The following is a 27159-nucleotide window of genomic DNA, read 5'->3' on the forward strand; positions in this document are numbered from 1 at the left end:
CTACTCATTTTCTTTGCCGTGCAGCCTGGGATTAGGGTTGGTGACTCTGATGGCCAGCTGGGCAGCTCTTTTCCACGATAGCTTTGCGGTTCTTGGAGGAAACATTGTGAGCGATCTCAGCACAGTAAGATTCGTTGCACAACAGCAGCACTTCCAGTTCCTTGACGTTGTGGACCAGGAACTTCCGGAAGCCACTGGGCAGCATGTGCTTTGTTTTTTTGTTGCTCCCATAACCAATGTTGGGCATCAAGATCTAGCCCTTGAACCTTCTACGAACTCTGTTGTCAACACCTCTGGGTTTCCGCCAGTTACACTTAATTTTGACATATCGGTCAGACTTCTTGGTTCTGTTTTTGACGATCTTGGGCTTCCCACGGGGTCTGAGGAAGGTTTATAAAAGTGCACTGAGGGGAGGTTGAGACAGGAGAATTGCTTGAACAGGGGAGGCGGAGGTTGAGTGAGCCGAGGTCATGCCCAGCCTAGGCGACAGAGCGAGACTCGGTCTCAAAAAAAAAAAAAAAAAAAAAAAAATGCACTGAGGAGACAGGTTTTTGAGAGGTAAAAGGACCCTCTCAAAAATCGACCGCGGTCCTCCACTGGGTAGGGGGCGCTCCAAGACATGGACTCTTCTAGCCGTTGCCTCTCTATATTAGCGAGATCCTCGTTGCTAGGAGACTAGACGCGTCTTACCGTGGGAGAGCTCAGCCTCACTGATAGTCCGGGGTCTCTCTCGTGCGAGAGCTGAGATCTCAGGTCCCACAACCGCCCACAACCAGGGGCAGTTCTGGAAGGCCCCTTTCTAGGGACATTTTTCTTCTACGCTCTGTAACGCGGGTCGAGACAGGCCGAAGCTTCTTTCCCGGATCCAATCCCCTGCCCCGCCATGCCTAAGAAAGAAAAAAAGGCCAAGACCCCCCTGTCCGATGAGGAGCAGCTGCTTTTGTTTCAACAGAAGTTGCTGGCAGAGGAGGAGATGGCCAAAAAGAAAGAGAGGCTCCTCAGCCAGTTCTTGAAGGTGATGGCCTTTTGCATTATGTCCTGCTCAACCCCATCCACCCGCTGCGCTGGCCTGTCACTGAGGAAACCTCATTTTCATCCTGACCTCCCCTCCTCCGGAAATCCTGAGACCCAGATATACTTAGATTTCAGGCAACATTGTTTGGGAGGCGGGGGTGTTCGCGAAGCATGGAGGGGGTGCGTGGTATACAGCTTGGCGGTCTCTATTGAATCACAGAACTGGGACCTTAGGTCCTGTCCGCTATCCCAGCTGTCTGGAATGCTGATATTCTCCCTGGAGATGGGTCATTACAAACAACATCCTACTCTGATGCTCCCACCCTGAAGGAAATTCACCCTTGCCCTCCCTAAATGCCATCAGGCCGTTCCCATCGAAAAGGGGTAAGGTGTCAGCTGATAAATTAAGAGTGATCTTGTTTGTTGTACTGAAAGGCCCTGACTTCCTGGAGGTATATTTATTCCTTCACACAGGACAAGCTGGCCAAGGAGGAACACAACAGTGCTTTGAACCTTAATAAGATTAACACACAGTGGAGAACTGTCCTTAGGGAAGTCAAGACCAGAGAGCTTCATAAGGACATTGAGATCCTCAGCCAAACATTTGAACGAGTGGTGGACTGTAAGGACAATGTCATCAAGGTAGGCACTCTTTCCAAGGAAACCTTGAGTATGGCTTCCTGACCTCTTAATAGAATGATCCTAGTGAATTAATCCATCTTTAAGCCCTCACAAGACACAGGCTGTGAGAAAGCCAGGCTATTGGTAACAACGGTTTTCACAGAAATAAAAAATAGAATATGGGGCTATCTTTCACCCCTCTCTCCCTTAGAGGAGCCACTCTCCTTGTAATCTGCTGCCCCAAACCAGCACTATCCAATAGTAGAGTTGTAAGGCACAGTAGACATCACCCAGTGACTTGAAATGAGTCCCACACCTTCATTTCAATGTCAGAAGGCTCAGTTCCAGAGGGGAACTGACTTGCCCAAGGTCACATACCTAGTCAGTGAGAGAGCCAGGACTCCAGCCTGTGTTTATTGATTCCCACTGCAGTGCTCCATTCAACCAAATTGTTTGGCCTCTTGATTCAACTTCGGTGGCCCTGGATAAGGTTGAGAAGATCTCCATGGGTAAGAGCAGTTCTGGATTTCTAAGCAATTCAATCAGCCATCCTTATGCTCTTGGGAGGTTCTTGAGTTCTTGATTCCATCCTATCTTTTCTTCTAAGGGATTTTCTGTACCCCTTCTTTTTTCTTACTTTTAATAGTCTACCTCCATTTACTGCCTTCTCCTTAGTCTTTTTATTTATTTATTTATTTATTTATTGAGACGGAGTCTTGCTCTGTCGCCAGGCTGGAGTGCAGTGCTGTGATCTCGGCTCAGTGCAGCCTCCACCTCCCGGGTTCAAGTGATTCTCCTGCCTCAGCCTCCCGAGTAGCTGCAACTATAGGCGTGTGCCACCATGCTTGGCTAATTTTTGTATTTTTAGTAGAGATGGGGTTTCACCGTGTTGGCCAGGATGGTCTTGATATCCTGACCTCGTGATCCACCTGCCTTGGCCTCCCAAAGTGCTGGGATTACAGGTGTGAGCCACTGCGCCCAGCCAGAGTCTTTTCAATTGTAAACAAAACAAAGCCCACAGTAACAGCAAAATATACATTGCCAACATGGTATTCCCCCTCTAGAAAACACACATTTCTCTTTCATAGCCTAACCCCTGGGGAAAAAGCTCAGCAGACCTTGGGCAGCTTCCAGAGATATATATTAAGAGTCCTCAAATTTGCAATAACCATTATTCATTAGAAGTTCACACCCCACCAGTTATACCTTACGGATTTTTTTCTTTTTTCGAGATGGAGTTTCACTCTTGTTGCCCAGGCTGCAGTGCAAAGGCCCGGTCTCAGCTCACTGCAACCTCTGCCTCCTGGGTTCAAGTGATTCTCCTGACTCAACCTCCTGAATAGCTGGGATTACAGGCGCCCACCACCAAGCCCAGCTAATTTTTATATTTTTAGTAGAGACAGGGTTTCACCATGTTGGCCAGGCTGGTCTGGAACTCCTGACCTTAGGTGATCCACCCACCTCAGCTTCCCAAAGTGCTGGGATTACAGACGTTAGCCACTGCGCCCGGCCCATAACTTATGGATTTTTAAGAGGCTTTTTCAGACACTTATTGGAAGTTATCAAACACTTGATAAGAACAGCAGTGTTCATTGCCTAGTGTTCCATTATTGGAATGCTAAGTTTTGGGGAGTTATGTATCTTGTACTGCTCAAGGTCATCACCAAGGTCTGATTTTTCACAAAAAATATTTGCAACCTCAGGCATGAATGGGTTAAGGGAAGCTGAGTAGTTGACCAGGTTCACCCCGACACAATTAACTTCTTCCTACACAGCAGCCTCTCAGCTTATGATAACAGTTCTTGCTTAGGTAAATCACACACTGTTAATGTTAACCACCTTCAGGGTCATTCCTGAGTAAGACTACACATATTAAATGTGGAAATGTTAGTGATCTTCACTATCTCTACTTCTTCACTTCCCTTTTACCCTGCATCCCACAACATCTGATTTCTACCCTTCTCTAGGAAACTGCTCAAGTAAAGGCCACCGGTTCAGAATTGTGACTACTTTTCATCATTTAGTCTTTATCTAACCTAACCTCTCTATGGCACTGACATTCTTGGTCATGCCCTGGGTCTTGAAACTCTCCTTTGGCTTGCAAGACACCATTCTGTCATTTTTTCTACCTCTGGGACATAAACCATTCACTCCAGTGAGTTTATCTTCCTCTCTCCATCCTCTGAACTTCAGCATTCCCCAGATTTCTGAGTCTGGCCATCTCACCCTTTAACCAGTTTTCTAGGGCTAGACAATCTTACATATTACCCTGACTTTATTTTATTTTATTTTATTTTATTTTTTGAGACAGTCTCACTGTTGTCCAGGCTGAAGTGCAATAGCACAATCATAGCTCACTACACTCAAGCTTCTGGGCTCAAGTGATCCTCCCATCTGAGCAGTTGGGACTACAGGCTCTCACTAGGATTGGCTAAATTTTTTTTTTTTTTTTTTTTTTTTTTTGAGATGGAGTCTCACCCTGTCGCCCAGGCTGGAATGCAGTGGTGCCATCTTGGCCCACTGCAACCTCCGCCTCCCGGGTTCAAGTGATTTTCCTGCCCCAGCCTCCCAAGTAGCTGAGATTACAGGCGCACACCACTACGCCCAGCTAACTTTTGTATTTTTAGTAGAGACGGGGTTTCACTATATTGGTCAGGCTGGTCTTGAACTCTTGACCTTGTGATCTGCCCGCCTCGGCCTCCCAAAGTGCTGGGATTACAGGCGTGAGGCACCGCGCCCAGCTTATGATTGCTAAATTTTAGAATTATTTTTTAATTTTTAGTAGAGACAAGGTCTCACTGTGTTGCCCAGGCTGATCCTCCCACCTCACCCTCTGGAGTAGCTGGGACCACAGGTGCACACCACCTCATCTAACAAATTTTTACATTTTTTGTAGAGATGTAGTCTCGTTACGTTGCCCATGCTGGTCTTGAACTCCTGGCCTCAAGCAGTCCTCCCACTTTGGCCTCTCAAAGTGCTAGTATTACAGGCATGAGCCACTGGGCCCAATCCATCCTAGATTTTGCATCTGACCCTGACCTCTGTTACTAAGTGTTGTATAAGTTGTCTACTTTAAAGTAGTTTTCAAAGCTATACCCTGCTGTCCTTTTCCACTGTCCTCCTGTAGTTGAGACCTGGGCATCATCTCTAACCTAAACTATTTGTTTCCTGTTTTCCACCCTTCACATTCAACTGCCTCTAGATTCTCTGCAGAACTACTACAATTATTATTATTATTATTAATTTTATTTTTAGACAGAGTCACCCAGGCAGGAGTGCAGTGGCACAATCTTGGCTCACTGCAACCTCTGCCCCCTAGGTTCAAGTGATTCTCCTGCCTCAGCCTCCTGAGTAGCTGGGATTACAGGTGCATGCCACCGTGTCCAGCTAATTTCTGCATTTTTAGTAGAGACGGGTTTTCGCCATGTTGGCCAGGCTGGTCTCTAACTCCTGGCCTCAGGTGATCCAACTACCTCGGCCTCCCAAAGTGCTGGGATTATAGGCATGAGTACTAGGGTTATCTTTCTAAAGCAGAAATCTAATCCTGTCACTCCACTGCTTAAATCTTAGTGGTTCCCCCATCTACAGGAAAAAATCCAAACTCCATAGTAAGAACATCAAAGCCTTTCATGATCTGGTTCCTACCTGTACTTTTTTTTTTTTGAGATGGAGTTTCGCTCTTGTTGCCCAGGCTGAGTATTACAGGCGTGAGCCACCACACCCGGCCTCTGCCCACCTGTACTTTTCATACAGCCAGCCTTGTTTCTTACCTGTGCCTTTGCATATGCTATTCCCTGTGTCTGGAATTCTCATCTCCATTTCTTCTCCAGTCGTCCAGACAAACTTTCTTATTATTTTTATTTTTATTTATTTATTTTTTTTGAGACGGAGTCTCATTCTGTCTCCCAGGCTGGAGTGCAGTGGAGCGATCTTGGCTCACTGTGACCTTCACCTACCGGGTTCAAGCGATTCTCCTGCCTCAGCCTCCCAAGTAGCTGGGATTACAGGTGCACGCCACCACGCCCGGCTAATTTTTGTATTTTTAGTAGATACAGGGTTTCATCGTGTTGGCCAGCTGGTCTTGAACTCCTGACCTCAAGTGATCTGCCCACTTCAGCCTCCCAAAATGCTGGGATTATACACCACACTGCACTCTGCCCTTTTTTTTTTTTTTTTTTTTCTGAGATGGAGTCTCATTCTGTTGCCCAGGGTGGAGTGCAGTGGTGCAATCTCTGCTCACTGCAATCTCCACCTCCCAGGTTCAAGTGATCCTCCTGCCTCAGCCTCCTGAGTGGCTGGGACTACAGGTGTGCGCCACCATGCTGGCTGATTTTTGTATTTTTAGTAGAGATGGGGCTTCACCATGTTGGTCAGGTTGGTGTGGAACTCGTGACCTCAGGTGATCCACCTGCCTCAGCCTCCCAAAGTGCTGGGATTACAGGAGTGAGCCCGACCATCCTGGTAAACTTTCATTCCTCCTTCAAGAGTTGATACAAACGACATCTCTTTGGTGAAGGCTTTCCCAGTGCTTAGTCATATGTAGGCACTCAATCCTTTATATTCATTGTCACTCAATAAATCATCAACCTTATAGCAATTTCCATGTTATGTTGTGATTTTCTATTTATGTAACTCTTCCTACTAGACTGTAAGCTCCTTTGGGAGCAGTGGGCATATCTTTTTATCTCTGAATCCTGAACATCCTGCACAGTGCTGGTACATAGCAGGGGTTAGGTAAACATTTGCTCAGTGAGTGAATAGTCTTCCATCATCAGAACCTATTTCATAGGATCCTTTTATCATTGTAAACATATAAGGTAAAAGCTATCTCTGTGTAGAGGTCATGGTAGTTTACAGTGAGTGGACTCAAGGTGCCTGGATCATGTGGGCAATTCCATAAATGCTTTTCTGTTTAATCTTGTTTTACTTTTTTGAAGGTAGTACATTCACATTATTCAAAATCCAAAAGAAAAAAAGGTTATATAGAGAAAAGTTCCTCCCCACCAGTGCCTTCCAGGTACCCAGTGTTCCTTCCAATAATTCTAGTTTCATAAGGAAATCTTTTTTCTTTTTTCTTTACATAAATGATCATATTATATACTATTCTGCCCCTTGGTTTTTTCACTTAATAATGTATCTTGGAGGCTGGGCACGGTGGCTCATGCCTGAAATCCCAGCACTTTAGGAGGCCAATGCAGGTGGATTGCTTGAGCCTAGGAGTTCGAGATCGGCCTGGGCAACATGGTAAAACCCTGTCTCTACTAAGAATATAAAAATTAGCTGGGTGTGGTGGCATGTGCCTATAGTCCCAGCTACTGGGGAGGCTGAGGTAGGAGGATCACATGAGCCTGGGAGGCAGAGGTTGCAGTGAGCCAAGATTGTGCTCATATATATGAGATTGTTCCATATTTTCCTGTAAAGAGCTTCTTATTTTACAACTGCATAGTATTCTGTATTGCAGTTTACCACATTACTTTTTCCTCTGTATTTTTATTTGGGTAATTGGATTTAGATGCTTAGCGATGTTGTATCAAGAGACACATATTGTCTAGCTCTCTTTTTGTGATGTTAGCAGCTGTTGATCCATTAAATCATTGGGAGATGCAAAAATGCTTATTTTTAAAATGTTTAAATTGTATTTTAGAAATGGGGATGGGGCCAGGCACAGTGGTTCATGCTTGTAATCCCAACACTTTGGGAGGCTGAGGCAGGCAGATCCTTTGAGCCCTGGAGTTCGAGACCAGCCTGGGCAACATGGTGAAACCCTGTTTAAAAAAAACTTAAAAATTAGCTGGGCATGGTAGTGTGTGCCTGTAGTCCCAGCTACTCAGGGGGCTGAGGTGGAGGATCAATTGAGCCTGGGAGATTGAGGCTACAATAAGCTGTGATCATGACACCTGACCCAGCCTGGATGACAGAACAAGACCCTGACTCAAAACAAAAAGAAATAGAGATGGGGTCTAGATGTAGTGATCCAGTAAGGAAAAAAAAAAAAAAAAAAAGAGAGAGAGAGAAAGAAATAGAGATAGGGCCCTCACTCTGTTGCCCAGGTTATTCTCAAACTCTTGGCCTCAAACCCTTGCTTCAAATGATCTTCCTGCCTCAGCCTCCCAAAGATCTGGGATTACAGGTGTGAGCCACTGTGTCTGGCCTGATTTTCTAATAGTATCGTTCATTTTTTTTTTTTTTTTTTTTTTTGAGACGGAGTCTTGCTCTGTCACCCAGGCTGGAGTGCAGTGGCCGGATCTCGGCTCACTGCAAGCTCCGCCTCCCGGGTTCACGCCATTCTCCTGCCTCAGCCTCCCGAGTAGCTGGGACTACAGGCACCCGCCACCTCGCCCGGCTAGTTTTTTGTAATTTTTAGTAGAGATGGGGTTTCACCGTGTTAGCCAGGATGGTCTCGATCTCCTGACCTCGTGATCCGCCCGTCTCGGCCTCCCAAAGTGCTGGGATTACAGGCTTGAGCCACCGCGCCCGGCCCATTTTTTGTTCATTAGCTTGAGTATTTCTGAAAAGAGATACTTCCCCTCATTTTCTATTCAATTACTCAAAGCTATAGTTTATACAGGAAAAGCAAGATAAATGCTTGATTATTTCTCTTGCCTTTATTTAACAGTTTTTTAAAAAATTGGTTGTCTGGTATCCTCCAGTGATAACTGATTAAAAAACAAAACAAAAAAAACCTTCTGGCTGGGCGCGGTGGTTCACACCTGTAATCCCAGCACTTTAGGAGGCCGAGGCGGGTGGATCACGAGGTCAGGAGTTCAAGACCAGCCTGACTAACATGGTGAAACCCCATCTCTACTAAAAAATACAAAAAGTTAGCTGGGTGTAGTGTGTAATTCCAGCTACTCCGGGAGGCTAAGGCAGGAGAATCACTTGAACCTGGGGGGCGGAGGTTGCAGTGAGCCAAGATGGTGTCACTGCACTCCAGCCTGGGTGACAGAGTAAGACTCCATCTCAAAAAAATAAATAAATAAAAAATAAAAAATAAAAATAAATAAATAAATAAAAATTCATTGCACTTGGCTTCTCACAGAATGACTGTTAGGCTCCTGGGGGATCATCCTAAGAACAAGCATTCTAAGGGGCAGGAAGCAGAAACTGCCAGGCCAGCCAAGGGTTATGCCTGGGACTGGCATAGTGTCACTTCCACCGTATTCTATTGACCCATGTAGTCATAGGGTCTGCCCAAATTCAAGGAGCTGGAAGAAGAGACACCACCTTTTGATAGGGGAGTGGCAAGGTCACATAGCAGAGAATCGTAGGATGGGAGATATTGCTGTGATTTTCTTTGGAAAATCTGCCTCAGTGAGGCACTTCATGTTGGTTCCTGGGTCCTTCTGACATGACCCTTTTGGTCTTTGATAGCTTCTTTGCTATCTTTTATGATAAGATACTCCAGGTTCTGCCTGGAGCGGTGGCTCATGCCTGTAATCCCAGCACTTTGGGAGGCCGAGTCAGGCGGATCATAAGATCAAGACCATCCTGGCCAACATGGTGAAACCCTGTCTCTACTAAAAATGTAAAAAATTAGCTGGGCGTGGTGGCAGGTGCCTGTAGTCCCAGCTACTCAGGAAGCTGAGGCAGGAATCGTTTGAACCCAGCAGGCTGAGGTTACAATGAGCCAAGATCACACCACCACATTCCAGACTGGTGACAGAGCGAGACTCCATCTCAAAAAAAAAAAAAAAGATACCCCAGGGTCAACTCATTTTCTGCATCAGACCTCAAAGCACTCATTTCTCCAAGAATCCCTGATCCCTTTCAGGGGTGGCTACATCACTGTAAATGTTAGTCATCCACAGGACACTGGCTGGCTTCATGGGGCTCCTTGCTATCACTTTTTTTTTTCTTCTTCTTCTTTGAGACGGAGTCTCGCTCTCTTGCCCAGGCTGGAGTGCAGTGGCATGATCTCAGCTCACTGCAACCTCGGCCTCCTGGGTTCAAGGAATTTTCCCGCCTCAGCCTCCCGAGTAGCTGGGATTACAGTCACGCGCCACCACACCCAACTAATATTTGTATTTTTATTATTTATTTATTTATTTTGAGACAGAGTCTCGCACTGTCACCCAGGCTGGAGTGCAGTGGCGCAATCTCAGCTCACTGCAACCTCTGCCTCCTAGGTTTAAGCAATTCTCCTTGCCTCAGCCTCCCAAGTAGCTGGGATTACAGGCGCCTGCCACCATGGTCGGATTTTTTTTTTTTTTTTTGTATTTTTAGTAGAGATGGGGTTTCACCGTGTTAGCCAGGCTGGTCTCGAACTGTTGACCTCATGATCCACCCACCTTGGCCTCCCAAAGTGCTGGGATTACAGGCTTGTGCCACCGCGCCCGGCATTTTTGTATTTTTACTAGAGACGGGGCTTCGCCATGTTGGTCAGGCTGGTCTTGAACTCCAGACTTTGTGATCTGCCTGCCTCCCAAAGTGCTGGGATTTTGGCCTCCCAAAGTGCTGGGATTACAGGTGTGAGCCACTGTGCCCGGCCTTTTTTTTTTTTTTTTTTGAGACAGGGTCTTGTTCTGTCACCCAGGCTGGAGTGCAGTGGCATGATCTCAGCTCACTGCAACTTTGATCTCTTGGGCTTAAGCAATCCTCCTGCCCAAGTCTTGTGAGTAGCTGGGACTACAGCCTGGGTAATTTTTATGTGTTTTGTTTTTTTTTTTTTTTGTAGAGATTGGGGGGTCTCACTGTGTTGCCCAGGCTAGTCTTGAGCTCCCAGGCTCATGTAATCCTCCCACCTTGGCTGCCCAAAATGCTGGGATTACAGATGCGAGCCACCTTGCTCAGCTCTTGCCATCACTCTTGCTTTACACGAGTGAGGAGGACAACTAGCATTCTTAAAGCCAAATTGGCAGTAGGAACAAATAAAAAACTGCAAGCTGAATATATTTTTATTTTCTCACACAGATGCCATTCAGCTGGAATGGTAACTCTCTCTTTTTGGCCTAGTCTTTAGCTAAAGATCTGTCCGAAGCTGAGGAGCAGTATGCCCGTGCCCTGCGCAGCCACTTGCACAATGTTGACCAGCTTTTGGCCCTGCAGAGGCACCGGCTCAGTCTCCTGGAGGAAAGTTACAACATGGAGCTGGAAGCCCTAACCAAGGAGTTTGAGACAGAAAGGTATGGGGGCCTAAGAGAAGATGGGGAATTGAATCCAGGGGAGTGTCCAGAGTCTGTGTCAAGGAGTTGCCTGTAAGCAAGTGGCTAGTATCTTGGAGCATCCCACATTGATTATCACAGGACCCCCAGCAAAGAATATCTTGGTTCCTTTTAAACAAACTCTGGCTTAAGTTTGCAGCTCTAGCTTCCCTTTACTTACATCAGGCCCCCTATCTGTGTGCCTTCACCACCCACTTTCTTCTTTTTTCTTTCACTATTTTTTTCTTTCTTTATTTATTTTTATTGTGTTTTGTTTTTTCAAGACGGAGTCGTGCTCTGCCGTCCAGGCTGGAGTGCAGTGGTGCGATCTCAGCTCACTGCAACCTCTGCCTCCTGGGTTCAAGCAATTTTCCTGCCTCAGTGTCCCCAGTAGCTGGGACTACAGGTGCGTGCCACCTCACCTGGCTAAGTTATTGTTTTACTTTTTTAAAATAACTCTTTTTTTTTTCTTCTTTTTAAGTTTAACTCCTCAAATTCCTTTTACCAACTACCTATTTTCTTTTTTTTTTTTTTTTTTGTTTTTTTTTTTTTTGAGACGGAGTCTGGCTCTGTCACCCAGGCTGGAGTGCAGTGGCGGGATCTCAGCTCACTGCAAGCTCCGCCTCCCGGGTTCACGCCATTCTCCTGCCTCAGCCTCCCGAGTAGCTGGGACTACAGGCGCCTGCCACCTCGCCCGGCTAAGTTTTTGTATTTTTAGTAGAGACGGGGTTTCACTGTGTTAGCCAGGATGGTCTCGATCTCCTGACCTCGTGATCCGCCCGTCTCGGCCTCCCAAAGTGCTGGGATTACAGGCTTGAGCCACCGCGCCCGGCCCCAACTACCTATTTTCAACTATCAAAATCCTACCCATTTGGCAGGGAACAGCGATGGGAGAGAGACTTCTCACTGTAACCTTTTGTACTTTTTTGAAAGTACATGAATGTATTACCCATTCAGAAATCAAAATAAAATAACTGTATTCATTCTTTCTAGTCCTAAAAAGAATAGAGCCTTCCCTCTCTCTGTTCTCCATCAGTACCTGAGAGTTTGTACCATTCACATAGATTTATTACATACTGCTTTGAATTGTCATTATTGGTCAATATCCTGTATCCCTCAGAGCAGGGACAGTGTCTTGTCTCCTACAGGAAGACAATTATTGACCAACATGAGAAAGAGATTCACTATCTACAAGATATCTTCATGGCCATGGAGCAGAACTATATAGATTCTGAGTATGAAAGCAAGCTGGAGTTCCAGAGCATGTGGAATGATCTCAAAAACATGGTACGGAGGGAGAGTAGATAGACAAGAAGTGGAAGGAGGTGATAGAAAAATGCTCAAGGAGGCTGGGAACAGTGGCTTACACCTGTAATCCCAGCACCTTGGTAGGCCAAGGCAGGAGGATCACTTGAGACTAGGAGTTCAAGACCAGCCTGGGCAACACAGAGAGACTGCCATCTCTACCCCCCAACCAAAAAAAAAAAAAAAAAAAAAGAGCCAGGCGTGGTAGTGTGTGCCTATGGTCCAAGCTACTTAGGAGGCTGAGGTAGGATGATCGCTTGAGCCCAGAAGCCGGAGGCTGTAGTGAACTGTGATAGCAACACTGCCCTCCAGCCTGGGTGACAGAGCGAGACCCTCTCTCAAAAAAATTAAAAAATTAAAAAATTAAAATGCTCAAGGCTACTAGAGGTAGAAGAGACCCCTTTAGCCAACACAGTGAATAAAATATCTATTGCCACTGTAGGTATCCCTACTGCTTTTTGTAATTTTGTGAAAATTGGTTGGGAGGGAGGACCATTCTAAAATGTCAAGGGAATGCATTTTAGAGCTAAAAAGCACCAAGGAGATCATCTGGCTTCACCCCTGTGATTTTCAGATGAAGAAAGTAAGGCCCAATAGGTAAAATGACCTGCCAAAGTCATGCTGCTGGTCTGTGGTAGAACCAGGAGAATCTAGGTCTCCTGCCCCTTGATCCAAAGTGCTTTCCATTGTCCTCGAGGTTGCAAACTTAGGCAGCCCACAGACCTAGGTTTGGGTATGGAGTTCTTTGTTTTTATTTATCCCATAGTGTTTTATAAAATTTTTTGAATAAGCATCTTACACTTGAAAATTGGAGATTTCATAAAAACATCCAAATTTTCAGCTTCCCTTGAAAATTTTAAAGATCTGGCAACACTGGGCCACATTTCCAAATGGCAAGGCTCATGTGGAGCTCAGTGGCTGCCCCTCCTCTTCCCAAATGCAGCATTTCCTCTCCAGTTCACCACAGGCCCCACCCGGCCCACAAAACTTATTTATATCATCTGCCTGGTCTTGTGTAGGCATTTTCATTGAAGACCTCTGTACTAAACTATGCTACAAACAGTTCAAGAGGGTGAGGTTGCTGGTGGAAGTGAAAGGGCACTAATGAGGTAATTCCAAACATTTGCTATTTTGGGGTCACTTGCTAGAATTTAGAAGAGAAGCACTTTCTAAGGCTGCACCTGGAGAACATAGTAGAAGATCTGTGGAGAAAGTTCCAGGATGTACTCAAGAATTACACTGATGCCACAGAGGATCGAAAGGCTGCCTTTGAGACCCTGCAGGTGAAGGATGAGAAGAGCTCCAAAGAGATTGAAGTACAGATGAAAAAAATACAGAAACTACAGGTTAGTGTATACTCACTAACCTGTGAGTTACTCACAGTGAAATACTCACTGCTCTAACTGCTCTATTATCCCCTCTTCTGCTTCCCCTCATTTCCCCTGGGCCTCATCACTGATTGGTTGGGAAAAGATGATATGCTCTGATTTCAGTCCCCAGGCAGCCCTTTTACCTGTCTCACTGAAGACCCTCATTTGGCCAAGTGTTTCCCCTAATCTGTTCCTCTAGGATGCCATAACTATTTCAAAAGGCAAGATCATGATACACAGCCGTGAGAGTGAAGATGAGAACCGGTATATCCGTAACGACAAGGAATTGGTCCTTGTACAACTGCGAAAACTTAAGGCCCAAAGGACTCAGGCCCGGGCAGCATCCCAGAAGAACTTAGTCAAACTCACCTTGGAAAGTAATGCCACCCTCAAGGCCCTGAGAAAGATTGTTGATAAGGTAACATAAGGGAGAGGACAGTCAGAACAAAGTCAAGGAACCTGGCTCCCTGCAAGGTTAAAGGGATTTGGAAAGGATAGCGAAGGCTTCTTCCTGCTTCCCGGCTGAGTGGACACTTGGAATACCTTTTTTATTCCATGTTTCCTCCCCTCTTACATTAAATTAATTTATTTATTTATGTATTTCTACAGATGGGGTCTCACTGTGTTGCCCAGGATGGTTATGAACTCCTGGCCTCAAGCAGTCCTCTTGCCTTGGCCTCCCAAAGTGCTGAGATTAGAGGTGTGAGCCACCCTGGTGAGCCCCTTCCTACTTTTTTTTTCTTTCTTTCTTTCTGGTGAAGACAGGGTCTCACTCTGTCTCCCAGGCTGGAGTGCAGTGGCGCCATCTTGGCTCACTGCAACCTCTGCCTCCTGGGCTCAAGCGTTCCTCCTGCCTCAGCCTCCCCAATGCATGGCTAACTTTCGTATTTTTTGTAGAGAGGGGGTTTCGCCATGTTGCCCAGGCTGGCTCAAACTCCTGGCCTCAGACAATCTTCCCACCCTGGCTTTCTTTTTTTTTTTTTTTTTTTTTGAGATGGAGTCTCACTCTGTCGACCAGGCTGGAGTGCAGTGGCCGGATCTCAGCTCACTGCAAGCTCTGCCTCCCGGGTTTATGCCATTCTCCTGCCTCAGCCTCCCGAGTAGCTGGGAGTACAGGCGCCCGCCACCTCGCCCAGCTAGTGTTTTGTATTTTTTGGTAGAGACGGGGTTTCACCGTGTTAGCCAGGATGGTCTCGATCTCTTGACCTCGTGATCTGCCCGTCTCAGCCTCCCAAAGTGCTGGGATTACAGGCTTGAGCCACTGCGCATGGCCCACCCTGGCTTTCTAAAACGCTGGGATTACAGGCATGAGCCACTGCATCGAGCCCCCTCTTACATTTTAATTAATTAATTATTATTATTATTTTTGAGATGAAGTCTTACTCTGTTGCCCTGGCTGGAGTGAAGTAGCATGATCTTGGCTCGCTGCAACCTTCACCTCCCCGGTTCAAGCAATTCTCCTGCCTCAGCCTCCTGAGTAGGTGGGATACAGGTGCGCACCACCACACCCAGCTAATTTTTGTATTTTCAGTGGAGACAGGATTTCACCATGTTGGCCAGGATATTCTCCAACTCCTGACCTCAGCGATCCACCCACCTTGGCTTCCCAAGTGCTGGGATTACAGGTGTAAGCCACCGCGTCTGGTCTACATTTTAAATTGAAATGAATTGGCCAGACGTGGTGGCTCATGCCTGTAATCCCAGCACTTTGGGAGGCCAAGGTGGGAGGATAGCTTGAGCCCAAGAGTTTGAGACCACCCTGGGCAACATAGGGAGAGCCCATCTCTACCAAAAAAAAAAAAAAAAAAAGCTGGGCATAGTGGCACACGCCTGTGAGCCCAGATACTTGGGAAGCTGAGATGGGAGGATCACTTGAGCCTGGGACATCGAGGCTGCAGTGAGCTATGACTGCACCACTGTACCCCAGCCTGGGTGACAGAGTAAGACCCTGTCTCAAAAAAAAAAAGGACAGAAAAGACAAAAGAAATGAATTAATAATGAATGAGTTTTTGGCTGGGCACAGTGGCTCACACCTGTAATCCCAACACTTTGGGAGGCCAAGGCAGGCGGATCACCTGAGGTTGGGAGTTCGAGACCAGCCTGACCAACATGGAGAAATTCCATCTCTACTAAAAATACAAAATTAGCCGGGCATGGTGGTGCATGCCTGTAATCCCAGCTACTCGGGAAGCTGAGGCAGGAGAATCGCTTGAACCCTGGAGGCAGAGGTTGCAGTGTGCCAAGACTGCACCACTGCACTCCAGCCTGGGCAACAATAGTGAAACTCTGTCAAAAAAAAAAAAAAAAAAAAAAAAGGGAGTTTTTTTTTTTTTTTAAAAAAAAGAAATTAAAAAGAAAGAATGATTTTTTTTTTTTTTTTTTGAGACAGGGTCTCACTCAGTTGCCCAGGCCAGAGTGTGGTGGCACCATCTCGTCTCACTCCAGCCTCTACCTCCTGGGCTCAAGTGATTCTTCCACCTCAGCCTCCCCAGTCGCTGAGACTGTAGGCATGTGCCACCACACCTGGCTTTTGCAAATTTTTTTGTAGAGATGGGATCTTCCTATGTTTCCCAGGCTATGAATTAATTTTACAATAAGAATAGAAAATACTTGGAATAGTGTGTGTTACATGGTAACCTCTATTTGCTATATGTATTTATTGCTATTGTTTCCCACTTGGATGAGTAGCTTCCCTGGGTTCAAACAGGGGAACCAACTCCACTAGCTTCCCTCTCCACTCCCTTTCCTAATATAAACTCTCTTCCTGCTTCAAATAGGGTGAAAAGATCCTTAAACTTGCTGAAATATGTAGGAAATTTGAAACTGAGGAAGAAAAGGTGCTGCCTTTTTATTCATCAGTATTGACTCCTAAGGAGCAGGAGGGGATTGAGGAGAATAATCTAGAAGAGCTTACTGAGGAGCTTGCCAAGGTAAAGGCTGGGGGATGGTGGGGCATTGGGCAGCATTTGCTAGTGGGTCTCGCTGCACACCTCCCTACAACTCCACTCCCAGGTGATGGTGGACTACACAGGAATGGAGAATTTCTGGAAAAGGTACAACAAAGTGAAACTGGAGCAACTGAGCCTCCAACACAGACGAGCCCAGCTGCTAGATATCAATGGAAAGCTGCGGGAGATGCTGAAGCAGTACTTGGATGGCATCTCAGTGAGTGACGAAGTGCTGAGCCAGCTCAACCCACTCTTTATAGTCAACTATCAAAGCAATTTACCCCAGCCCTTGTCCATACCTATAGCCCATCCAGGTGATAAACAACATCCAACCACTTAAAATGTAATTGAAGCAGCCCACGTGATCTTCCACAACCTGTGATCTAAGGAAAAAAATCTTTCAACTCCTTGAGATTTTTTTTTTTTTTTTGAGAGATGTATGGATGTTGCTATTAAAAATTTCCATGGAGTTTATGAGCTCCTTGTATCTTTTCCATATTGGACAGAGCAGTCCTCTTTGAGGACACTAGGAACACTGTGGTCCCAGGGAATAGAGAGAACAGCCAGGCAACTACCAGGAGGCTCACTGCTCAATTAAGCATCCCTCCTCAGAATCAGGGCGCCATGAGAGCCAAAACCCATACCTTAAGGACTTAGAGATCCTATGGGAAGACTCAAGACCAGATCCTTAAAGTCAGTTAGGACAGCAAGAAGAGGCCAGGGGAAGAGGTGATCCAGGGCCTCCAAGCACCCCCATGCCAGGCAAGATGCAACTAAGAATGCTTTTTTCCTCAGCCCTTTACCTCATTCCCACTTTCAAAGGCAGTCTCAGAAAGTATCAGATGAAGAATGCAAAGAAGTTTTTTAGAATTTATTATTTATTATTTCTTTTTGCTCTTGTTTCGTTTCTCTTCCTTGAGCTTCTTTTTGGAGACTTTGGGTCTGTTGGCCTTTCTGTATAGGTGATACCCAATGAGGCCCAGGAGGGCTGGCACAATGGCCATCCCTACCAGAGGCAAAATGCCCTTCACCAGCTTTAGCCAGTAGTTGGCTCGGATTAGTGCAATCAGCTCCACGTCATACTGCACCACTGCATCCGCTAGAGAGGCAGAGGGGTGGAGAGGGTTAGACTCTCAGTGCATTTTATCCAGGGCTCAGAATCTGAATGAAAATAGGGAGGGTAGGCCACAGCAAAGCCAACAACTATGAAGCTGACAAGATTTAAATGTGGGGTTGAATTCCTTTAGACAAGAGTAGAGGAGGATTATGAGCAGAGTTCAGTGATAGTCATGTTGACCCCAACTACACATGTGGCTTGGGTCCAGTGACAAGTCTTTGAATGCAGGAAAACTTTCTGTGAATATGAAATGTAAGACTCTTCTCTATTTGTAAGTGGGAGAACCCTCTATACTAACTACTAACTTATCGTATTTCCAAATAACCACATGGATAGAGTCTTTGCAGGTCTGAAATTAAATGGATTTAAACTAGACTTCAAAAAATCAACCAACCAATGAGCACATTCAACGTGATTATGAGATAACAGGAGTTTCAGCATAAGAACTGAAGAGGAAGAAGGATGAGGATGCTGCTTAAGAAGTAAAGGGGCAGGTGGAACAGAAATGAGTGGGCGGAAGAGGCGCAAATAAGCAGCACTGGGAATGGGGAGGTATAGGGCTTTAGGTAAAATAGTTTCTCCTTGGTTGCCCTACCCTCCTTCCAGGCCTTCCTCTAAGCTGGAACTAGAATAAAAATTATGAGCCCAGCCAGGCACGGTGGCTCATGCCTGTAATCCCAGCACTTTGGGAAGCCAAGGCAGGCGGATCACCTGAGGTTGAGAGTTTGAGACCAGTCTGACCAACATGGAGAAGCCCCATCTCTACTAAAAATACAAAATTAGCTGGGCGTGGTGGCACACGCCTATAATCCCAGCTACTCGGGAGGCTGAGGCAGGAGAATCGCTTGAACCTAGGAGGCAGAGGTTGTGGCGAGTGAAGATTGCGCCACTGCACTCCAGCCTGGGCAACAAGAATGAAACTCCGTCTCAAAGAAAAAAAAAAAAAAAAAAAAAGAAGAAGAAGAAGAAGAATTACGAGCCCAACACTCTGTGGAGTACAACACATTTTAGCTAATAGAACATTTGTTAGAACTGAAAGCAAAAGATACGCATTTTGGGAAATCTGTCCATCTCAACCCTTCAAAAATAGACACTGGCAGTGACCTATGATGGCCTTTAAAGTTATGGGGTAGACTTGGCTTTAACAGTTGCATTTTGTTTTGTTTTGAATTACTTGACTGTGATTATTTTTACTATCTCTTCCCTGATGGAGGCTGAAAGGAAGCAGGGTGGCGGGGGGCAGCTGTACAGCTGACACAGCGTAGAGTTGTAGAAAAGGGCAGGAAAGAAGCCCAGTGTTCTGGGAAAGGTGGTGGCACAGGCAGTTCTCTTCCCTAACAAGTTACTGGCTGCTAGAGGTCACACCAGGTGGCCTCATCAGGTTATTTGTCTTTAGTCCCTGTTGGTGATATGAGGAAGAAAAAAGTGGCCCTGGAGATGGAGGCGCCAGCCACTCCTGTCTGTCTAAACAAACTTGGTCTGGACCTTCTCAAGCATTAGACAAAGTATATAGCTCCTTACAGCTCTTAGGGACTGGGTATTTCGATGGCCTGAGAGACAGGCCTAGTCAGATTACCTGGGACAGATGGTGGAAATCCTCGTTTTCCATAGGCCAAGTGAGAAGGAATGATTGCCCTTCGCTTCTCTCTGAGGGAAGGAATGTCAGTCACAGCCAGAGGCAGGAGAGTTAGGCCAGCAGCCTCAGTCCAGCTGAAGCTCCTCCAGCAAAACCCTCTGGATCTTCACACCCAAAACACGAACTTTTCCACCTGAACACCAAACAGGCTGGCCAGCAAAGGTGTCCATCTCCCCATGTGCCTCAACTCCCCAACAAAAGCAACAGCGCAAGAAGCACAGAGGCTTTGGATGCCCTCAGGGTTCCCACTGACCTGGACCTGTCCAGTGGGAAGCAGGGTCCTTTATTCCACATTCTCCTGCTTCTTAAGGAGCAAGGATGGCAGAGAAAACCTCTTCCCATGCAAAGAGGGTACCCAGGCCCACCCCTGCCCAGATACTCACCCCACACACATGTCTAGAAGACTCTGCTCCAGACCTTGAGGAAGAAGACACAACTGAACTGGAAGCTATCCACCTTCCCCAAATCCCATGACATGAACACCAGTCTTCCTCCTCCATCCTCAATAGGCCTTGCCCCCACTTCTTAAATCTCTGGCTTCCAATTGGGACAAGTGGAGTATTAGAAGTGAGGTTTGAACCTCAGAAGGTAACTGGTAGAGCCCTAGGGTCTTACTCATTTCAGGGGGAATTTCCAGGGCAGCTTTGGAGCTGAAGAGGCTAAGAAAGGGCTTAGGTTGTGAAGAGGTAGAATGGGAGGCACAGGTCACATACCTGGAATCACCTGCTTTTGGCCAAGTTCTATAACCAGAGGGTCTCTGGTCAGGGAGGTGTCAATAATACGTCCATCTACCAAGCTTCCCTGGGGGGAGAGAGCATCAAGAGCATACACCTAGCACCCTCTCCCTCCCAGCAGGCGCGCAACACACACCTGGACCGCTGGGCGGCGGCAGCCCCCTTAGGGCGGCAGCCTAGCCTTCCCCTTACCGCTGTAAGGAACAGGAAGCCCCAGAGGGCTGGCGCTTCTCGGAGATCTCTCCACCCTGCACTTCTCCGTGCCAGGTAGGAACTGGCAGAAAAGCAAGGAGGAAAAAGAGGCACGGAAGAGCAACGCCTCTCCCCTCGCCATGTGCTCGACAACCCCAGAGCCCCGAGTTTCTTCTCCCGAACCGCTTGCCACGTGTCCAAGCCAAAGCTGACGTGTTTCAGCAGGGCGCCACCCCCTCCCAGGCCCCGCCCCGGCCCCCGAGACCCCTCACCGTGTAGTGTATGTGGAGCGTGTCTCCAAAAGCAGCTGGCTCGGCACATGGTTCGAGGGGCTCCACCTACGATCGGACTACAGGGGTCACGGATGCTCTTCCAAAGATCCCGTTCTCGCTCTTAGACCCAGCACCACCCCCAACTCAGTTCCCGCACTTCCTTCCCGGCTCCCAGATTCGTTGAGATCCCTGTGTTACCCCACAAGGCTCGGCCCACGGGTGCTGAGGTTTGGGACTATCTCCTCACCAGGGTCTCCACTTGGAGCGTCCGGACGGGACTTTCAGTTTCAAACCCAGCCTCAGCCTGGCACACCGCCGCACTGAGCAGCAGCAGCAGCAGCAGCAGATGGAGCGGGAGGAGTGAGGGGCGCAGGGCCATGACTGGGCGCGGGGCAGGGAGCCGGGGCACCAGGACAGGTTGTTCGGGTGGCGGCGGCTAGGACAGCGTTCCCGCAGCGCCCAGGCCAGACTGGACGGGACGGGGCGGGTCGCGATGCTAGAGCTCCTCCTCCTGCAGCCCTTCCTCCACCTTGTCCCCACCTCCGAAAGAGAGGAGGCCGAGGGGCGCCCTCTGTACCCTCCAAGATCCGGAGGGCGCAGGTTCTGACCCGTTCATTAGACGTTCTGTCCTATAATGTGGGTTGGGCCAAATAATAGCACCCATTTACGATTACCTACTGTGTGTCAGGAGCTAGTCTCTAATCCTCAAAACCAACCTAAAAGGTCAGCATAATTGTTTCCATTTTACAGATAAGGCACAGGGTGCTCAGGATGTGCCCAAGGTCATCAGGCTAGGTGGTGATACAGACAGGATTCAAACCCAGGACTGCCTGAGTCCAACGTGGTTGCTGTCTGCTCTTTCCTCTAAGTTATGTCTCCTTGTGGCTATCCTGGCAGTGTCTGGCTGGCCCACCCCACCCAGGCAGTTGTCTCATTCCTCTCCGACCTCCAACTACTTCAGCCTGAATTTCTGGAGGTTATAGATCCAAATATCCGAAAGAGGGCAGGGAGCTGTCCTATCCCTATCCTTTGAAAAGCTAGCTGAAAAGAGCAAGGCGCTGTTTTCCTGTAAGAACAGGGTAAACCCCTGACCTTTTCCTCTGGTGCTACTACTTCTTTCTCCTTTCATCAACAAACTTCTCAAAGGACAGCACACATAACCCCTTTATGTTTGTGTAAAGACGTCACTTTTTTTTTTTTTTTTTGAGACGGGGTCTCGCTCTGTCCCCGAGGCTGGAGTGCAGTGGCACGATCTCGGCTCACTGCAAGCTCCGCCTCCTGGGTTCATGCCATTCTCCTGCCTCAGTCTCCCGAGTAGCTGGGACTATAGGCGCCCACCACCACGCCCGGCTAATCTGGTATTTTTATAAGAGAGGGGGTTTCACCATGTTAGCCAGGATGGTCTCGATCTCCTGACCTCGTGATCCGCCCACCTCGGCCTCCCAAAGTGCTGAGATTACAGGTGTGAGCCACTGTGCCCAGCCGACTTCACATTTTTTTTTTTTTTTTGAGACGGAGTCTCGCTCTGTGGCCCAGGCTGGAGTGCAGTGGAGCGATTTCCACTCACTGCAACCACCGCCTCCCAGGTTCAAGCGATTCTCCTGCCTCAGCCTCCCAAGTAGCTGGGATCACAGGCGCCCGCCACCATGCCTGGCTAATTTTTGTATTTTTAGTAGATAAGGGTTTCACCATGTTGGCCAGGCTGGTCTCAAACTCCTGATCTTGGTGATCCGCCTGCCTCGGTCTCTCAAAGGGCTGGGATTACAGGCGTGAGCCACCACGCCTGGCCAGACTTCACTTTTTTTTTTAGGAGGAGAAGTTTTGCTCTTGCTGCCCAGGCTGGAGTGCCATGGTGCGATCTCGGCTCACCACAACCTCTAACTCCCGGGTTCAAGCAATTCTCCTGCCTCAGCCTCCCGAGCAGCTGGGATTACAGGCATGCGCCACCACGCCTGGCTAATTTTGTATTTTTAGTAAAGACAGGGTTTCTCCACGTCGGTCAGGCTGGTCTCAAATTCCCAACCTCAGGTGATCTACCCGCCTCGGCCTTCCAAAGTGCTGGGATTGCAGGTGTGAGCCACCATGCCCAGCCCACTTTTTAAAACAGTTTGTTGTTGTTGTTGTTGTTGTTTTGAGACAGTTTCACTCCTGTCGCCCAGGCTGGAGTGCAATGGCATGATCTTGGCTCACTGCAACCTCCACCTCCCGGGTTCAAGCGATTCTCCTTTCTCAGCCTCCCAAGTAGCTGGGATTATAGGCACCCACCACCACGCCTGGCTAATTTTTGTATTTTTAGTACATGGGGTTTTGCCATGTTGGCCAGACTGCTCTCAAACTCCTGACCTCATGATGTGGCCGCCTCAGCCTCCCAAAGTGCTGGGATTACAGGCGTGAGCCAATGCGCCCGGCCAACAGTCTTAACTGCACTCATTCTTCCAATCCATCTGTAACAACCCGGACTTCCTCCCTATCTGCTGTTTCTGTTAGTGGCTCTGCTACCAGCATTCATTCTTCTTTCATCTCCCACATCCAACGGGTCTACTCTGGATTCTCCTTCCACAGTCTCTCCAGCTCCTCCCTTCTATTCCCATAGCTACAACCCTCCCACCTCAGGATAAGAAGCCTTCATTATCTCTCATTTGTATTGTTTAAAAAAAAAAAAAAGGCCCCTCAGCAGGAGGGAATTTCTAGGGGTGATGAAATGCTCTATATTTTCAGAGGGATGTGGGTTACATGGGTGTATGCATTTGTCAGAACTTATCAAACTGTATACTTACGATCTGTGCATTTCACTGTTTGCAAATTACGTATCAAAATATTTTTTAAGTTAAACAAAAAAACCACAAAACTACATCTCCAAGTCTCCCTTAAAGCTGGATATGGCTAACTGACTAAGTTCTGGCCAAGAGAACATAAACGAAGTGTTGGAAGTATTGTCTTGGACTTCCAAGAAGGCCCTTTAAAGAGTTAACTAGGAAGCATCCTTCTGTGCTCCTCTCCCTCCCCCAATCATCTTTCATTCCTTCTGTCTGCTATCTGAAATGCAGATAAGATGAATTAAGCTCTAGAAGACATATTAGACCATGAGATGACCATTAGGGTGGAAGCTGCATGCTAGGATGGTGAAGCAAAAAGAAGCATAAGTCCTTGTTAACTGCAGAGCCACCATGCCAGTTCTGGATTGCCTACCACCAGACACTTTTATTTTTCAGTTGTATCTGAAGCCCCATTCTTTGTGGGGGGAAAAAAGTCTAGTCAAGTGCAGTAGTGAGAAGGGGGAAAGAGGAGTTCGATCTGTAAATGGCTGTGAACAATTGAGATGCCTATCTTCAGACCAGCTGCTAGATACTTTTTTTGTTTGTTTTGAGATGGGGGTCTCTGTCAGTCAGGCTGGAGTATAGTGGTGCAATCTTGGCTCACTGCAAACTCCACCTCATAGGCTCAAGTGATCCTCCTGCCTCAGCCTCCCAAGTAGCTGGGACCACAGGGGCATGCCACCACACTCAGCTAATTTTTACATTTTTTGTAGAGATGCAGTTTCGCCATATTGCCCAGGCTGGCCTTGAACACCTGGACTCAAGTGATCTCTGTCCACTTCGGCTTCCTAAAGTGCTGGGATTACAGGTGTCAGTCACCACGCCCAGCTCACCATTTTTTTTTTTTCTTTTGACAGAGTCTCACTCTGTTGCCCAGGGTGGAGTGCAGTGGTGTGATCTTGGCTCACTGCAACCTCCACCTCCTGGGTTCAAGCGAGCATATCTGGCTAATTTTTATTTATTTTTATTTATTTGGATGAAGTCTCACTCTGTCTTGCCCAGGCGGGAGTGTAGTGCTGCGATTGTGGCTCACTGCAGCCTCTGCCTCCAGGTTCAAGCAATTCTCCTGTTTCAGCCTCCGGATAGCTGGGACTACAGGTGTGTGCCACCACACCAGGCTAATTTTGTATTTTTAGTAAAGATGTGGTTTCACCATGTCGGCCAGGCCAGTGTCGAACTCCTGACCTCAGGTGATCCACCTGCCTCGGCCTCCCAAAGTGCTGGGATCACAGGTGTGAGCCACCATGCACAGCCCCAGACACCTTTTAACTGAGGCAGAAAGACACTTCTTTTTTTTTTTTTTTTTTTGAGACAGAGTCTTGCTCTGTCGCCCAGGCTGGAGTGCAGTGGCGCGATATCGGTTCACTGCAAGCTCCGCCCCCTGGGTTCACGCCATTCTCCTGCCTCAGCCTCCCAAGTAGCTGGGACTACAGGCACCCGCCACCACTCCCGGCTAATTTTTTGTATTTTTCTTTTTAGCGAAGATGGGGTTTCACCGTGTTAGCCAGAATGGCCTTGATCTCCTGACCTTGTGATTCGCCTGCCTAGGCCTCCCAAAGTGCTGGGATTACACGCGTGAGCCACCACATCTGGCCTTTAAACTTCTATCTTGTTTAAGAAAAGTCTTGGCGTGGTGGCTCATACCTGTAATCCCAACATTTTTGGGAGGCTGAGGCAGGAGGATCACTTGAGGATTGCTTGAGGCCAGGGAGCTCAAGACCAGCCTGGGCAACATGGCAAGACCCTATCTCTACAAATAATTTAACAATTAGCTAGGTATGGTGGTGTGCTCCTGTGGTCTTAGCTACTCAGGAGGCTAAGGTGGGAGGATCACTTGTGCCCAGGAGATCAAGGCTGCAGTAAGCCATGATCACACCACTGCACTCCAGCCTAGGTGACAGAGACCTCCTCTCAAAAAATAAGCCCCTCATCCCTAGCCTCTCCCTACTTTGGACCATTGTGTACACTGCTGCTATCTACAGTTTCAGTCCCATCATCTGCCCACTAAAAAGCCTACCATGGCTTCACATTGCCCATGTGAATAAAATTCCAACTCCTTGACATGACAACTGAAAGCTTGTCATCCGGCCCTAATCTGCTTTTCCAAACTTGGCTTTTATTCCATTAAACTGAATCCCTTTTAGAGACAGGAACTTCATGTTTCTCATTTCTAAATCTTCATTGCTAGTATAATTAATGTCTGACACATAAATGCTCAGTAAATGTTTGTGAATTAAGCCAAACTCCCTTCCTGCTCAAGGACTGTGGTCTGGCATCAGACAAACCTACATCTTTCTGTTTCCATCTCTGTGCCTGCACACATACACTTCTTTTACCTATCAAGCTCCCTCCAGGCTAAGCTCGAATATCATTTCCTCTGTGAAGTCCTGATTCTCTTAGCTAGGAGCTCCAGGCATACACTTGTGGATATTATTATATTTTTCCTTTTGTTGCAGTTATTTGTGTATGCCCCATTCCTCCCTTCCTATCTCTCCCAGAGCCAGCTAACTGATGGCAAGGTCAAGCTTGCAATCATGTCTGGAGCTAAGTACTAGCTACACGATACCCTCCGAATAATAGATTCTAGACAGTATGTTTTATTTTGAAGAAATTATACTATGAAATACTGAGAAGGCATTAAAAGATCTAATTATACTAATATAGAAAATATCTAAGACAAATGTATATATACCCTAAGTAAAAAAAAGCAAGTAGCAGAATAACAGATGCGATATGAGCCCATTTATATTTTAACCCCTCCACAAACATGTATCAGCACATACATTTAGAAAAGGAACTAGAAGGATGCACATCAAATAGCTGAGGATGGTTACGTTTGGGCATGAAAGACTAGTAGAGGGGAATGTCCCATATGTTGCTCTGTATATTTTTGTATTGTTTGGATCTTTTACAATAAAAATTACTTTGGTTATAAAAATAAATTTTTTCCTGCTCAGGTGTTACTTCTCAGGTTATGAAAATAATTTTTAATATTAAATATTATATGGATAAACAAGATATATAGTGATACAGGGGAATGAGTGGGAGGTGTTAAATGAGTTGTGCTAACAGAGCTAAAGGAGCCAACGTGGGGAAAAACTATAAAAGTCCTTGTGGTTGCAGGGGGCACAGGCAGCTTTGTGGAGGAGGTGAAACGAGCTAGATCTTGGAGTGGGATTTTTAAACAAGTGAGAAAGGAGGTAAAGGCAGAGGGCCAGATGTTTGGGAAAAATTAATGGACTGATTTGTCTAAAGTAAGGGATTTGGCCAGAGTCTAGAGCGAGATGGTTGGAGAGGGAATTAAGGGCTAGTTATGAAGAACCTTGAATGTCAGACTAAGGCAATGGGAACACATTGGAAGTTTCTAAGCAGAAGGATGACACAGCATACTGCACTGATGTATCAGCTGACTCTAACAGTGTCGTGAAGGTGGAAGGCTATTGTCTCATCCAGGTCTGAGGCTCTGTTCTGAAGGGGAAGAGGAACCTGAAGGGGAAGAGGAGTAGAGTAGGAGAGGCTGGTAGTAAAAATGGAAAGGGCAAAACTATTAAAGACAATATCCACCCACAGGCAGCACAAGCCCACCTGCACCCTGGAGGGACCAGAGGAGTTTTTTCCTTGGATCAAGTTAGAAGAAATCCAAACAACAGAGAAAGGTGACATGATTCCTGGAAAAGTAGGAGAGTTGACCCACCCCTGGCTGGAGATACAACTTAATCACAGAACCATTCCTAGAAAAGCCTCCACCCTCAAAGGTGTCTCTGTCAGTGTGTAGAAGAAACCCTACCACAGTACCCCAGCTTCCAAGACTCATGGGGCACCCACCATGCCCAGCTTGATTAAAGACAATGGTGTTTATTAATTCATCTATTTGTTCATCAAGGTTGCATGCCTATTATGTGCCAAAGAGTAAGCAGAACACTGCTCTTTAAATGTTCTTAAGTATTTATTTATAACAGGTTGTTAATAAAGTAAAAGCCTGAGTCGGCATATA

At 46.9% G+C, this 27159-nt stretch overlaps 2 protein-coding genes and 1 pseudogene across 6 annotated transcripts; 1 reads left to right on the forward strand and 2 right to left on the reverse strand.

Annotated features, from left to right (window-relative positions):
- Positions 1-885, reverse strand: LOC112634204 (annotated as a pseudogene).
- Positions 655-27159, forward strand: CCDC65 (coiled-coil domain containing 65). Of its 3 annotated transcripts, XM_025403431.1 has the most exons (9): positions 655-1015; positions 1489-1656; positions 10588-10757; positions 11924-12062; positions 13229-13426; positions 13650-13868; positions 16228-16380; positions 16463-16712; positions 26736-27159. In XM_025403431.1, exons 1-9 carry the CDS (start codon positions 884-886, stop codon positions 26795-26797), a joined length of 1491 nt encoding a protein of 496 aa, XP_025259216.1. In that variant the 5' UTR covers positions 655-883; the 3' UTR covers positions 26798-27159. The 3 variants fall into 3 exon arrangements, with proteins under 3 accessions (XP_025259216.1, XP_025259217.1, XP_025259218.1); XM_025403432.1 differs by lacking the exon at positions 26736-27159 and having other exon boundaries at positions 16463-16872; XM_025403433.1 differs by lacking the exon at positions 26736-27159 and having other exon boundaries at positions 655-993; positions 1507-1656; positions 16463-16872.
- On the reverse strand, positions 17256-21548 carry FKBP11 (FK506 binding protein 11). 3 transcript variants are annotated; one of them, XM_025403440.1, is made up of 6 exons: positions 20597-21548; positions 20350-20415; positions 19865-19952; positions 19535-19568; positions 19092-19162; positions 17256-17497 (listed from the first exon to the last, which is right to left on the reverse strand). In XM_025403440.1, exons 1-6 carry the CDS (start codon positions 20726-20728, stop codon positions 17280-17282), a joined length of 609 nt encoding a protein of 202 aa, XP_025259225.1. In that variant the 5' UTR covers positions 20729-21548; the 3' UTR covers positions 17256-17279. The 3 variants fall into 3 exon arrangements, with proteins under 3 accessions (XP_025259225.1, XP_025259223.1, XP_025259226.1); XM_025403441.1 differs by lacking the exon at positions 17256-17497 and adding an exon at positions 18511-18905 and having other exon boundaries at positions 19075-19162; XM_025403438.1 differs by having other exon boundaries at positions 20078-20972.

The sequence above is a fragment of the Theropithecus gelada genome, chromosome 11, assembly GCF_003255815.1.
Source record: "Theropithecus gelada isolate Dixy chromosome 11, Tgel_1.0, whole genome shotgun sequence".
Lineage (NCBI taxonomy): Eukaryota > Metazoa > Chordata > Mammalia > Primates > Cercopithecidae > Theropithecus > Theropithecus gelada.

Coding starts and splice junctions, on each gene's coding strand:
- CCDC65 (XM_025403431.1), top strand. CDS start 884: ATGCCTAAGAAAGAAAAAAAGGCCAAGACCCCCCTGTCCGATGAGGAG. Junction 12,063..13,228: donor GGAATGATCTCAAAAACATG/GTACGGAGGGAG, acceptor GTCACTTGCTAG/AATTTAGAAGAGAAGCACTT. Junction 16,713..26,735: donor CATACCTATAGCCCATCCAG/GTGATAAACAAC, acceptor ATCCACCCACAG/GCAGCACAAGCCCACCTGCA.
- FKBP11 (XM_025403438.1), bottom strand. CDS start 20,398: ATGTGCCGAGCCAGCTGCTTTTGGAGACACGCTCCACATACACTACAC. Junction 19,953..20,077: donor GCTTCCTGTTCCTTACAGCG/GTAAGGGGAAGG, acceptor CTCTCCCCCCAG/GGAAGCTTGGTAGATGGACG. Junction 17,498..19,091: donor ATTTCCACCATCTGTCCCAG/GTAATCTGACTA, acceptor CTGCCTCTCTAG/CGGATGCAGTGGTGCAGTAT.